Source organism: Penicillium verhagenii, assembly GCF_028828195.1.
Source record: "Penicillium verhagenii strain IBT 33310 chromosome Unknown utg000002l_segment0_segment0, whole genome shotgun sequence".
Lineage (NCBI taxonomy): Eukaryota > Fungi > Ascomycota > Eurotiomycetes > Eurotiales > Aspergillaceae > Penicillium > Penicillium verhagenii.
This window is the reverse complement of record NW_026643166.1, coordinates 920,905-935,098: the sequence shown is the minus strand read 5'-3', so window position 1 is coordinate 935,098 and position 14,194 is coordinate 920,905. Positions and strand designations below refer to the sequence as shown.

Genomic DNA, 14,194 nt, shown 5'->3' with positions numbered 1-14,194 from the left:
AGCCCCATCCAATATTCTCTTCATTTGCATCAGGTTTAAAAACAAAACAAAAAGATCCTCATCATAATGCCAGGCTCACTGGACACAGGCCGTCGCACGGCTCTCATTCTCATCGATAATCAAGCAGCCTTCTGCGCTCCAGAAACAATCTCTCACTGGGGAACCGGCCGCTCCAATCCTCTCTATGAAGCCAATCTCCAAGCTCTCTTATCCGCATTCCGAAATAAACGATCTCTGTCGCCCGATCTTATAGAAGTGATTCATATCTTCCATTCTTCCGTGACGCCTGGTAGTCTGCTGCATCCTTCTCATGAAGGAAACGGAATCCGGCCGCTAGAGTTTGCTATTCCGGCCTCAGACGGATCGGAGCCTGTCTTTTGGAAATCCGTCAATTCATCTTTCATTGGAACCAAACTCGAGGCACATTTGCGCGAGGGGAAATTTTCCCAGATTGTTGTTGCGGGGTTGACCACTGATCACTGCGTCTCGACCACTGTGCGTATGGCGGCGAACTTGGGTGTTGTGAATGAAATCGAGAGTGAAGTGGAGATTAAGGCTGATGGAACGCATGCCAAGGATGCGTCGATTAAGAAGGGCCGGATCATTCTGGTATCAGATGCAACTGCGACATTTGGCAAGGGTGGATTTGATGCGGAAACCATCCACCAGGTCTCTGTTGCCAGTCTCGATGGGGAGTTCTGTGACGTTATGACAACAGAGGACGTGGTCAAGGGCTTGAGAGAAGGTTAAGCTTGGAAGCACTGGAAATGCTTTACCTATTTATTAGAAGACTCTACCTCTGGACGACAATAGTACATGTCAGTTTCATATAAATCAGCTTATAGCCACGTTCCGAATTGGCTGTGCTTGGAAATCCTTCTAGATTGGTCCAAATGGGAAATGCAGTGAATTACCAACTACAAATGCACGGTCATAAGTAGAAAGTACAAGAAACTAATTACTCTTCAGGGGTCTCTAACACACAAAGGAGAAAAGAATACAGTCGCGGCATGGTATCAACCGCCAAATGCCATCATATATGATGGATATACCTCAGATTCCCAGCCTTCTCAACCAGGACACCGAAAAGCATTACACGTCACGGGCACTAGCCAATTTAGATAAGGTCGCGCTTGACGAACTCAGCAAGCAGAGCCTTTCCAAGGGAGGCAGGGCTGCGCTCGACGATGACACCAGCATCCTGGAGAGCGGCGATCTTGGAGTCGGCACCACCCTTACCACCGCTGACGATGGCACCAGCGTGACCCATACGGCGACCGGGGGGAGCGGAGATACCGGCGATGAAGGAAACAGCGGGCTTGTTGTGGATGTTGTTGGCCTTGAAGAACTCGGCAGCGTCTTCCTCGGCGGAACCACCGATCTCACCAATCATGATGATACCGTCGGTCTCGGGGTCCTCAAGGAAGACCTTCAAGCAGTCGATGAAGTTGGTGCCGGAGAAGGGGTCACCACCGATACCGACAACGAGAGACTGACCAAGGCCGGCCTGGGTAGTCTGGTTGACGGCCTCGTAGGTCAGGGTACCGGAACGGGAGACGATACCAACACGACCGCGCTTGTGGATGAAGCCGGGCATGATACCGATCTTGCATTGACCCTAAAGAAGATATGAATATCAAATATGACGTCGGAAGGGGCGGAAGACCACACTTACGGGAGCGATGATACCGGGACAGTTCGGGCCGACGAGACGGGTCTTGTTCTGGGTCTTCAGGATATCGGTAATGCGGACCATGTCTGAAAGGGTAATTGGTCAGTGTATGTCGAATGGGTAGACAATGGAAGAGCTCGTACCGTGCTGGGGAATACCCTCAGTAATGCTATCAGGAGTGAGCTGTCAGTAAAGAAAAAAAAAAGTTTCAGGAGCTCCCTAAAATTTTCCAGCAACTTACCAGACAGCGAGGGGGATCTCAGCAGCGATGGCCTCCTCAATACCGGCGGCGGCGAGGGGAGGGCTAGAAGTTGTCAGTTCATGTTCTGTCGGTCTTTTGACGAAGTGACGGGTTCATACGGGACGAAGATAGCAGTGGCGGTAGCACCAGTCTGCTTCACGGCGTCGGAGACATTGGCGAAGACAGGGAGATCAAGGTGGAGAGAGCCGGCCTTTCTGGGGTTGGTACCACCGACGACATTGGTGCCTATGCGGAGTGAGTGTGTGTCCTTTTTTTTGCGATCGCGACGCGAGAGGGTGAAATACCGTAGGCGATGGCCTGCTCGGCGTGGAAACTATTCAAAAAAGCACACGTCAGCATCGCAGAATCAGAGCAATTCAAGAGATTCAACACTCACGTTCCCTGCTTTCCGGTGAAACCCTGGTAGATAACTCGGGTGTCCTTGTTGATCTTCAGGTTGTTCACGGTGCTGGCATAGGAGCTGCTGGCATAGCCCTGGCGCTGCTGGCCAGCGATCTTGCGAGCAGCCGAGAGGGTGTTACGGCGGAAGGCCTGCATGACTGCAATGTGATGGAGGAGAGGGGAAGAGAGGAGAGGGTAAAGGGGGAAAAAAGTAGTTGACTCGGGAGGTGAGTTAGTGCAAGGAATCGGGATGCGCGCCCGGGAGTTTTCGTTCGGGACAAACCTTTACTTAAGCGGACCCGAATAGACTGTTTCGGAGCGCTGCCTCGGCCACCAACTTTTTTTCTATCTAATCGTCAACCCCCCCACCACCAACCACTACCAACCACCTGCTCCTCACAGTCTTTAATATCAGTTTATTCTAAAGCTGCTGTGCGGTAAATCTCTCTGATCATGGCCACCATGACGGTGACGATGCCACCGGCGTCGAAGAACACCTCAAAGAAGAACGCAAAGCTAGTCCCAGAGAACGAGCGATTCATGCGAGCATGCTCCGACATTGCAAATGCGCTCATTCTGGATTATGAGTCTCAGAGAGACTCTTCGAAACCGAAGAGAGATATCAATCTGAACAAGTTGCGGGGTCAAGTATCGAAGAAGCATTCCCTAGCCACTCAGCCGCCACTTACGGCCATTATTGCGGCCGTTCCAGAACACTACAAGAAATACATTTTGCCGAAGCTGATTGCAAAGCCGATCCGTATGTTAAAAAATTTCCTGGGAAATATGGTGGATTTTGAGCTGACTCTTCCTCTGCAGGTACCTCATCTGGTATCGCTGTCGTTGCCGTGATGTGCAAACCCCACCGATGCCCCCATATCGCTTATACCGGTAACATCTGCGTCTACTGTCCCGGCGGTCCTGACTCCGATTTTGAATACTCCACACAATCTTATACCGGATACGAGCCGACCTCCATGCGCGCGATTCGTGCGCGATACGACCCCTTTGAACAGGCCCGAGGACGAGTTGACCAGATCAAGTCTATGGGACACAGTGTGGATAAGGTTGAATATATCATTATGGGTGGAACATTCATGTCTCTGCCCGTCGATTACCGGGATTCGTTTATTTCTCAACTACACAATGCGCTGAGTGGATACCAAACCGACAATGTGGATGAAGCCGTGCAGGCGGGCGAAATGAGCAATGTCAAGTGTGTGGGTATCACAATCGAGACTCGACCCGACTACTGTCTTGATACTCACTTGAGCAGCATGCTTCAATACGGATGTACGCGTCTGGAGATTGGCGTCCAGAGTCTGTATGAGGATGTTGCGCGCGATACCAACCGTGGTCATACTGTTGCGGCCGTCGCGGAGACCTTCAAGCTTTCCAAGGATGCCGGTTTCAAAGTTGTCAGCCACATGATGCCTGACTTGCCGAATGTGGGCATGGAACGCGATCTGTTCCAGTTCCAGGAATACTTTGAGAACCCTGACTTCCGTACCGATGGCCTTAAGATCTATCCCACACTCGTCATCCGAGGCACTGGTCTGTATGAGCTGTGGCGAACGGGTCGGTATAAGAACTACACTCCCAACGCCCTGATTGACCTGGTGGCTCGCATCATGGCATTGGTACCCCCATGGACTCGTATCTACCGAGTTCAACGTGATATCCCAATGCCGCTCGTCACTTCCGGTGTCGAGAATGGTAACCTGCGCGAACTGGCGCTGGCGCGAATGAAGGACTTCGGAACAACCTGCCGTGATGTCCGGACTCGTGAAGTCGGTATCAATGAAGTTAAGAACAAGATTCGCCCCTCGCAGATCGAGTTGATTCGTCGTGATTACGCCGCCAACGGCGGCTGGGAAACTTTCTTGGCCTACGAGGATCCGAAGCAGGATATCCTCATCGGTCTCCTTCGTCTGCGCAAGTGCAGCGATACCCACACATTCCGCCCAGAGTTCACCGGCCAGCAAACTAGTATTGTTCGGGAGCTTCACGTTTACGGATCCGCGGTGCCTCTTCATGGACGTGATGCTCGCAAGTTCCAGCACCGCGGCTTTGGTACACTGCTTATGGAGGAGGCGGAGCGTATTGCCCGCGAGGAGCATGGCAGTCGCAAGATCAGTGTTATCTCCGGTGTTGGTGTCCGTAGCTACTACGCCCGCCTTGGTTACACTCTAGACGGTCCTTATATGTCCAAGATGTTGGATCCTTGGGAGGATGAGGAGTAAATTTGTTCCCTGATTCGTGGGCGGGGTTCGTGTTTGCATATTACTGGCGTCGGGGGTTATACTCCAAAAGTGGTTCTTGTCAATAGTTATGAGCAATGATTGAAATGTCTATGGTCGCTCAATGAAGCGACAGTCAATGGAGTCAAGAAACAGGTAGTAATTCCGAATGATCTATGTACAAACACGCCTCGCAACCAGAAAGCCATCCGTTTACTATATCAAAGGAGTCCAGGAGACCAGCCCAGCAAATAGATTCCTTGAAAAAGACCGATTGTAATTCGCTTCCAGCACAGGTAGTGCGGGACTCCGTCGGGCCAACCGGTGGTTGTTGGCCCAGACAAAACGTAGCCCGCTGATCCGTTTCAGATCTCTCCCGCCCCTCAAAGGTGACCATGTATTCCCAAGAAAGACCGAAATATGTAACCCCAATGCAAACCAATCAGAGACACCGAACAAGAAATATTGGGGGAGGGTATTTTGTTGTTTAAAGTGATATGGCGCCGCCGCGGCTTACGCGCATATGAAGGTAGGCCTGGAAGCCGCAGAAAACAAAGAATCCCTATAAACCGCAAGATATTAGAACAAAACGCCGCTTGGGTATATATATGCTCCGGGCGGAGGGGAGAAAAGAGGCGACATACGGCGTAGACTAGCACAGCGACGTAAATGGAGGCAGCGACTGCAGGGCCATCTTCAGGCTCTCCCTCAGATCCAGTGTAAGCGTGGTTGTTGGTCTATAGCCAAAATTATCAGGTCAGTGGATTTGTTCCAGTCAATTTAAGTGTGTATTTGGTGCGATGCGACGACGGGGGGTGGGTGCGCAACATTGACACAGAGGTGTTGGTGGTGCAGAGGAGTTGGCAGGTTGGACGTACGCCATATAGAGTTCCCAAGACGGAAAGAATGACGATAGCAAAGACAGAGATCACAACACTGGGAAGTCGAGACATTGTTAGAATCTAGACGGAGGCCGAGGCTTGGACCGATCTTGATGACGGAGGAGCTTACCAGGACCAGGCGTTTAACGCCGACACAACGGGCTTCATCTTTGGTTTGATTGTGGGATGTCGGAAAGGTGAGGTAAGGCGGCGCTCAGATGCGTCTAAGAAGTAGGCAGCTGGTGAGTTTGGCGTGCAGTGGGGATATCAAAGGGTTGGATGAGGGATGGAAGAGTTGAAGATCACGGAGGTTGGCGGGCGGAGCTACTTGAGCCCCTAAGCCGCTTTCGGACACGGCCTTCTATAAAAAGTTCATGTACAACAACTTTTCATTCGTTACTTTCATCTGAGATCAAGATCGAATTTAAACTAAGCCCCCAAATCAATCTTAAATTCTATTTTCTATCAATACTAAGCTCCACTCCAGCTCATATAACCCTTGAGCGGTCAACAATAGGGCATTTTCGACCATCGAAGGCACAATTGGGCTGCTAATATAAGACTGGATTTTGAATTGAGAGCATCGTCAGAGCCTCTGCCAGAACTGGAATGATACCTATACTATTCACATGCTCACTTATTTCTCCAGTGTTGGTTTCCTTCCAATGTTTTCCTATAATTATTGGTTGAGGGTCAACTTCAAGTATTATCGAAGGTCAGTTTCTTCGTGTTCGAATTGTACACGCTGAATGTGAGTATATACATTGTTCAATTATGTATGTACTGTGCAATACAGGTCTGTACCGTGGACCTGATACGCATTTTCAAAAATCCCTTTAGTACACTTTCAACAATGCAAAAATCAAATAAATAACAAAGCACAACCTTAGAACTATAATTTGGTCAGTTCGAAATTTAAGATACCTTTCAAGTGAGGACTTGGGACAACTACGAGGGGCTTATCGATATCGTATCGCACGTGATCTGGAGCTTGGTCCGTTCCAAAAAAAAAAAACTTAAGAGATTAGCAACTTTCCATTGAACTCATAAAACCATTAAATATGCCCAATATGACCGGGAAACGCAAGCGAGATACCGCTGTGGTATCGCGATCTACTAAATCTACTAAATCCGAGGAAACAAGCCCCCCACCGACAGACAACGCGCAAGACATTTTCCGCAAATATTTCGAGGCGCAATTCGAGCCTCTGGAGCCTTCCAAGGCGGATGCCGATTCCGACGAAGACGAGATTGACGATGACGACGATGAAGAATTATTAGATGCCGAAGGCTCAGACTGGGACGGAATTTCCGGCGAAGAGGAGGATAGCGATGACGAGAGTGTCGAGGTGGAGATTGTCGAACACAAGGATGCCCAAAGGACGGATGACTTGATGGATAAGAAACTTCGCAAAGCATTTATGGTACGTGCTTAGTTGAGAATCGCCAAAGGCTGCGGGTACCTTGGATATCGCTAACCGGGTATTGTAGAATTCGAGACCACCGTCGTCTGCCGATACGCCGAAGAAAACAGCGCAGCCAATTACAAAGGAAGAGGAGCAGGACGACAAGGACAATTTCAAGCATGACCTCGCATTACAACGGCTTCTTCGGGAATCTCACCTCCTGGAGGATGCATCGGATCTTGCACCTACCGGCAAGAATCGTTTGAAGGCGCTGGATCTACGCATGCAGTCGCTTGGTTCGAAGACGTCTCTTTACGATCAGAAAATGCCATCTGCGCACAGGAGGGGTATGAAAGCTAAGGCTGCGTCAAAGGATGCGAAGCGAAGAGCAGAGGCAATGGAGAATGGCATTATCCTCGAAAAGCCTTCCAAGGTCACCAAGTCGAATTCCAGTCACAGAGAACGGGGCATTGGAGGGTCTTCCATTGGAAGATTTTCGGGAGGTACTTTGAACCTGAGCAAGGACGATTTGGATCATATGAGCAAAATGAGAGGACGCAACGAGAGAGGAAGCAGAGGTGGCAGAGGAGGCAGAGGTGGGCGAGGTGGAAGAGGTGGACGAGGACGAGGAAGGGGAGGAGGCAGGGGACGGGATTGAGAACGGGAAGCTCACTGATACTAGGAGCCTGTGTCCATTGATGATTCGAAGTATATAGAGGACCCCCTTTGCATTGTCTGCAAATTGATACCCCCCATTTGGGTCCTTCCGAGACACAACTTGAACCCTTCACATGTAATCTTGCTGGACAAACCTGACATTGACAATCTATCCACCACGTTTCTCGGTTCCCCAACGTGCGGGCGCTCCCGTCTGCCTCCGACCTCCAGGCCTTTGCGTAGATTTCTTACCATTGTTCCAGGATTCCCCTCCTTCCCAGGGTGGTAGTGCATATGACATGAGTAGCATTGGGCTTCATGCCAAAGTATGTCATCGAATAGCACCAATCAAGGCCGCCTGATCGCGTGTGCAATCTATTAATCTCGGTATTTATCGCCGTCATGCGCCTCCTCTTTTACGGGAAGCATGCATACGTCTTACATTCCTGATGATGCAATTGTATCTACCTCCAGGGCTACTAGTAGGTATACTTGCATCTCAACCAGCATGAATGACCGGGTGAACGTTCCTCAAGCCAAGGCCACACGCAGGCCAAGACGGCCGAGCAATTACCCAGGACCCATGCAGCGCTTATATTCCATACACCTTTTGTGTATCAGATGCTCGGTGCATGCCAAGAGCGGGAAATCGAAAGGCCCCCTCGTGTAACAATGAATGGCCAAGGGGACAGGTACGAAACAAGACAAAGATGCCAAGAGTGTACATGTGCATTTTATCTCAACTCCGCCTTTTGCCGCTTGGCTGCACGGAGATAGATGCAAGCTCGAGACCATGTTGCTTGGCACGGCAGCCACGGCTAGATGGGAGGGGCCGCCAGATCTTCCAAAAAAAAGCTCGGTAAAGCTCGTCAGACTTTCTTGCCACCAATGTGCTTTCAGGTATATGAAACATATGGCCGAGATCGACTGGGGAGTTCCACGGTAGAGGATGATCAGGGGAGTCCCATGGGCTTCAGGGTCGAGCACGGAGTACGGAGAAACTAGTAGTAATTTACGTGGGTTTGGCGGTTGCGGGTCGGGATGAAAATCATGTAGATAGACCCACCACGTTCGGGCAGAACCGTTTACAATTATCCTGATCTCTGCCAACCCTGCCAAGAGCGCGTCGAAAAACAAAAACAAAAAACAAAAAAAAGAAGCTGATAAGAACCTTTTGGCCAAGAAAGCCCAAAATCATACTAGCATGATATCTCTGCACAGTTGTCTTGGCGGACTTTTTTTGGAGCCCGAGATAAATAACCAAAGGCAGTCCAAAAATGCTGGGGAGACGTGGATTTGGGAAAATGGAAGATGGAGGAGAGAACCGGGGACATCTGGGCCATGTGAAGTATGGGGTGATTGCGTGTACGAACATTCCAGGGGACCATTTTGAAAATGCTTTAATAATGTTAAATTGAATTGATACTTTCCTCTAGTGCCCTTTTCATACTCCTCATAAGGGGTTGAAGGTTCTCAGGTACCCACCCAGGTTCCAGGGGGACCTCCACGATCTACGCAACTGCTGGTCCATGCGTCGCAGTTGAAACCACTTGGTGTCGGTGATTGCTTCTTCGCGGTTTCTAGGCAACACTTATTTTGATGTCGATCAGGCTCCAATGTTACTGGTCATAAAAATTTGGAGCCAATTGCGTCATTCCAATGTTGGGATATCAGGGGAAGATGGGGAAGAGAAGAAAAGTAGAGCCTGGGGCTGTGTTGAGTAGATAGTGGACCGGCGACAAACTATTGTTTCATACTGCACGGAGTTTGACGTTGAATATACTGACAATTATCATCTCCACTAATAAACTGGACTATGTACTGTAGTCAGTACTGCAGTAGGCTGTACACCTACATGGGAAGGTATGCCAGGACTCCATTAACTAGGAAACGATAAAAGTGAGAAAGGAAAGGTCCCCGAGGCGAGATTAGGTACGGAGTATAATAATTGTGAAGAAACTCATGGAAAGTCTATTTGGAGCATTTAGAGTCTAAGACCATCCAGACCATTGAGCTTATGCCAAGCACTTGAGAGGAGTTTGGAAAGTTTGGGCAACAACGTGCATAAAAGACTATCTATCAGAGGATGAGGTTGAAAGACCAGAGCATGGTGGAGACACTTCGAACAGGACCTAGACCATTTTCGCTGTGGTGGAGTGAAGGTAACTGACATGATCTACACTAGAACTACTCCATACAACAAGAATCTTGAAAATCTATAATCTATTATACTCCGAACTAGATCATGTTGCAACCCAAGATGCATCCAGCCCAACCGAGTAAGAAAAAAAAAAGAGGGATTGAAAGGTACGGAATCGCGGAGTTCACAGTGCATTGCAGTTCGGCTAGCCGAGTCGGGATTTCTCTCGGAGGCCGCGGTTCGGAACTGATAGAGCTCCGATGGTGTGTTGCAAATGTTCAATGTACCAGGGTTGTATGTATGTTGTTTGGATCCTTGCCACATGCACTTTCAAATGTTGGCCGAAAATGAAATCATGTTTAGTTTTGATTTATCTCATTTTATTCTAATTTATTTACCCAAAAGAAAAACCCCTCTTCGTTTCTCTTCCCTAGTACTGTAGCTACAAAGTCCAATTGATGTAAAGAGAAGTTGCATCAAGCCTTGGTCATGTCACCTTTGATTCAGCCCAAAGTGCCAAAAAAACGCCAAAACGATTCTAACGATTCTAACGATTCCTAAAAAATTCCCGACCCCATTGACCAGATGGTCGCAACTGCCGTGGCGTAAGTACCAAGGAGAAATATGCATGTGCCAATTCTTGGCTCTACCCAACATTGAACTCCGCTTTCAATGTTGGATTTTGCGTCACGGAATCTTTAGACGGAGAACCGTGGTCGCATGAGTTTGCCCCAAGATTCGGGCCATTGAGACTGGAATGTGTGAAATACCTTAAAATCTGATAGAGTCGACCCATGGCTCAGCAATGAAGTAAGAGCGGAGAACTACGGAGTACAGTACGGATAATGCAGCCGCTTGGTCACAAATCACAAATCATCAAAATTAGAAATAAAAAAAGGGAAAAAAAGAAAAAAGAAAATAAGAAAAAAGAAAAGAAAAAAAAGAAAAAGAAATCCCCCTGTCGTCAGCGCCAAGGGGGACTATGGTGATGGCAAGTGGGGTCTGATCGACGGCTCAGGATTGGTACCATTGTGCACTGGGGCCTTACAAGGCCGTTCGATTGTCGATCATATATCCGCCTAGCGTGAACCTTGTGAGAGGAAGGCGCATTCTTGACCCTTGATGTTTGGGCTTGCCGGATCAATTGCAGCTTTTCTCCCAAGTTAGTTCTGGGGTATGAAATTCTTTGACGTGGACTTTAGCCTTGGCTTATCTCTGATTGTGTCATAGGCTTGAAATCTTGGATCTTGAATCTTGAGGCGATTCCCCTTTCCGGAATTCCGATTGGCTGCATCTTTACCAGCAAGGGCAAATCGACAAACTGCGATGATCTCTTATAAATGACCCAGGCCAGGAATTACGTGTACCCATTGGCTTCAAATACTTGCCCTTGAATCTCAGGGCCAAAAGAGCCAAGAGATTGATGATGTAGTCATTTTGGGCGGGATTTCCTCTTCTTTTGCATCGTCACCAAAATTGTAACATTGGAAACAACCGACGGTTATCATGTGCAAGAGATGTTGCCGACTTGCCAAGATTTGAGTCTTTTTTTCTTGTTTATCGGACTTTTTTTTTTGGCTACTTTTTTGGGTTGTACAGAGTACCTTATCATGCATCCTTCAGGTGCGGACCCGAGGGACCTTGCGAAGTCAATCGTGATTAATCATTAATCGTTTTTTTCAGTTTATGTCCCTTTTGTAAAAAGAGAGAAAAAGGAAAAATCAATTTCGAAACCATCTATGCAGTATTTTATTTTGATTAGTTGATTGCGTGCTGTCAATTGCCACGCAGATCATACAGGACGCGTGTGTGTATAGACCCTTGAAGGACTCGGAATCTCATGAGAGAGAGCTCCCCATCTTTAAGGGTCTTTTTTTTTTAATTGAGTTGTTTCAGTTCATCTTTAATCTTCCCGTAAATAGGGCCATTTGTGTTTTCGGACCTGGGAATAACCTTGGAAAGCCACGCCAGCGATCGGGGCTTAGAGTGGATGGTATGCATTCCAGAAACTAGTCATTCAATATTGGTCCGGGAGTTGACATAGACTGTACAACCGCCTCGACTTCTCTATATCCACTCGCTGATCATGATCCATCCCATGGAGCAGCACCCGTCTTGCCCTTTTCGTCTTCTTGAGACGCCACCAACCTGCCAAGGGCAACCACAAGTCTTCCTGGGCCCCAATACCCACAGTGGAGCACATGGTCTTGTTTCCAGACGCATGGACCTGTGGAATATTTGAATATTTTGGATTTCATTTTGCCTTTTCCTGACACTATAGGGGCCCAGAGAAGAACAGACTCGGCCTACATAAGGGTCCATTCTTGCCCTGATCTTCATGCCCTGACACAGCTCAATCTGGCTGAACATTCGCTTTGGTCCTTCATCCATTCTTTCTCCTGTCTATATTCCATATACTATTTCACCTATGCACTCTTAGATTGTTCATTGGAAGCTTGTGCTCTGTTCTCTATACATAATGTCTTTGAACCCAGATGATCTCAAAAAGAACGCCCTCATCACAGAGCGTTCTATTCACTCTAGCGGCTCCAGCAGCGCTACTCTATCCCCAACATTAACGGCTCAAGATGAGAAATACCTTTCATCTTCTTCGACCAATGTCTCCTCTGCAAACTCCATCAACCTTGAGAAGCAAGATGCGCCTCCACCGCCATACCATGTATTCACTCGTTCTCGCAAGCTGCAGATGGTCTGCATCGTCTCGCTCGCTGCTATCTTTTCTCCGCTCTCATCTAACATCTACTTTCCCGCTCTTGGAACCATATCAAAGGTTTGTAATGCCACCTTGAAATGCATATTTGAAGCTCTTTCCAAAGTCCATACCATTCTAACAATTTAAAACAGGACCTTGACGTCTCCATGTCTATGACTACTTTGACTGTAACCGTATACATGATCGTCCAAGGTCTCGCGCCCAGCTTCTGGGGCTCCTTCTCCGATGCCGTGGGTCGTCGCGGAATCTTCATCGGAACCTTTGTCGTCTATTTAATTGCAAACATCGCATTGGCCGTATCCACAAACTACGGCGAGCTGATGGCTTTCCGCGCCCTACAAGCCGCCGGCAGCGCCGCGACCATCTCCATCGGCGCAGGCGTAATCGGCGACATCACCACCTCCGCCGAGCGAGGAAGCCTGGTAGGAATTTTCGGAGGAGGTAAGTCAAAACCACCCCCAAGCCCCAATCCAACCGTCCATCCTAACTCAACCCCCCAGTCCGAATGCTCGGCCAAGGCGTCGGGCCCGTCTTCGGCGGAATCCTCTCCCAATACCTGGGCTACAAGTCCATCTTCTGGTTCCTCACCATCCTAGCCGCAATCAGCATCTTCTCCATAATGGCCTTCCTCCCCGAAACCCTGCGCTCAATCGCAGGCAACGGCACCGTCCCTCTAACCGGCCTCCACAAGCCCTTCATCTACTACGTAACAGGCCAGCCCGACATGGACCCCTACGCCACGCCCACAGCCGAGAAGAAAAAAGTAACCTGGAAGACGGTCCTCGCGCCGCTGGCCTTCCTCGCCGAAAAAGACGTCTTCATCACGCTGTTCTTCGGCGCAATCGTCTACACCGTCTGGTCCATGGTGACTTCGTCCACGTCCCAGCTGTTCGAGGACACCTACGGCCTGAACAGCATGGAGGTCGGCCTGACTTTCCTGGGCAACGGGTTTGGCTGCATGTCCGGCTCTTACACGATAGGCTACCTGATGGACTATAACCACAAGCGCACGGAGCGCGAGTACTGCCAGACACACAATCTGCCGCTGGATACGCGCGTCACGACGAAGAGCCACCCCGACTTCCCGATTGAGTATGCGCGCATGCGCAATACGTGGTGGATCACTGCGGCGTTTGTGGTGTGCACGGCTGTTTATGGCGTGGCGCTGAGGACGCATATTGCTGTGCCGATTATTTTGCAGTATGTTATTGCGTACTGCGCCACTGCTATCTTTACCATCAACAGTGCCTTGATTATTGATCTCTACCCTGGAGCGAGTGCGAGTGCTACCGCCGTTAATAATCTGATGCGCTGCTTGATTGGGGCCGGTGGTGTGGCGTTGGTTACGCCTATGATTGATGCCATTGGCTCATTGTTTACGTTTGTTTTGCTGGCTGGTATTACATTGGCTATGGTCCCGCTCTTGATGATTGAAATGAGATGGGGTGCTGGGTGGCGCATGCAGCGCAATGAGCGTCTCAAGGCGAAGGCTGATGAGTCGATTCAGGAGGCTTGAAGTCTTTCAAGAGTCTGAGTTTTGATGGAAAGAGTTGCATTTGAAAAGCGTGTTTTTTTGGGGGGTTTTTGTTCTTGGTGAAAATTGAGTCCTCACTCAGGGCGATGGGGATCTCAAAAGAGGGGAATTCTATAGATAGATGTGGGCCCTTTGATGACTGATGACTTGTCTTTTTGGCGTTGACATGGGTACATACATTTGCGATCTTCACTTCTAGATACTTTTACATTCGGGGATCACTTTTTGACTGCTTTTTTGTATATAGAAGATACTACCACATACACTGCTTGGTGTGCTTATTTAGC

General features: G+C 48.9%; 6 protein-coding genes across 6 annotated transcripts; 4 read left to right on the top strand and 2 right to left on the bottom strand.

Annotated features, from left to right (window-relative positions):
• Positions 1-66: 66 nt before the first annotated feature.
• Positions 67-750, top strand: N7466_000349 (uncharacterized protein; the record flags this gene model as incomplete). The annotated part of the gene is made up of 1 exon (XM_057159747.1): positions 67-750. The coding sequence occupies one exon, from the start codon at positions 67-69 to the stop codon at positions 748-750; it is 684 nt and encodes a 227-aa protein (XP_057025995.1).
• Positions 751-1,117: 367 nt separating this feature from the next.
• N7466_000348 (succinate--CoA ligase (GDP-forming) subunit alpha) lies at positions 1,118-2,471 on the bottom strand (the record flags this gene model as incomplete). The annotated part of the gene is made up of 7 exons (XM_057159746.1): positions 1,118-1,618; positions 1,676-1,758; positions 1,816-1,841; positions 1,914-1,976; positions 2,033-2,159; positions 2,219-2,247; positions 2,311-2,471. The coding sequence occupies 7 exons, from the start codon at positions 2,469-2,471 to the stop codon at positions 1,118-1,120; spliced, it is 990 nt and encodes a 329-aa protein (XP_057025994.1).
• A 297-nt stretch (positions 2,472-2,768) lies between these two features.
• N7466_000347 (Elongator subunit ELP3) lies at positions 2,769-4,558 on the top strand (the record flags this gene model as incomplete). Its single annotated transcript, XM_057159745.1, has 2 exons — positions 2,769-3,075; positions 3,135-4,558. The coding sequence occupies 2 exons, from the start codon at positions 2,769-2,771 to the stop codon at positions 4,556-4,558; spliced, it is 1,731 nt and encodes a 576-aa protein (XP_057025993.1).
• Positions 4,559-5,042: 484 nt separating this feature from the next.
• Positions 5,043-5,604, bottom strand: N7466_000346 (uncharacterized protein; the record flags this gene model as incomplete). The annotated part of the gene is made up of 4 exons (XM_057159744.1): positions 5,043-5,117; positions 5,200-5,292; positions 5,434-5,491; positions 5,567-5,604. 4 exons carry the CDS (start codon positions 5,602-5,604, stop codon positions 5,043-5,045), a joined length of 264 nt encoding a protein of 87 aa, XP_057025992.1.
• An 893-nt stretch (positions 5,605-6,497) lies between these two features.
• Positions 6,498-7,500, top strand: N7466_000345 (uncharacterized protein; the record flags this gene model as incomplete). The annotated part of the gene is made up of 2 exons (XM_057159743.1): positions 6,498-6,860; positions 6,928-7,500. The coding sequence occupies 2 exons, from the start codon at positions 6,498-6,500 to the stop codon at positions 7,498-7,500; spliced, it is 936 nt and encodes a 311-aa protein (XP_057025991.1).
• Positions 7,501-12,118: 4,618 nt separating this feature from the next.
• Positions 12,119-13,889, top strand: N7466_000344 (uncharacterized protein; the record flags this gene model as incomplete). The annotated part of the gene is made up of 3 exons (XM_057159742.1): positions 12,119-12,430; positions 12,505-12,814; positions 12,874-13,889. The coding sequence occupies 3 exons, from the start codon at positions 12,119-12,121 to the stop codon at positions 13,887-13,889; spliced, it is 1,638 nt and encodes a 545-aa protein (XP_057025990.1).
• Between the last annotated feature and the right edge of the window lie 305 nt (positions 13,890-14,194).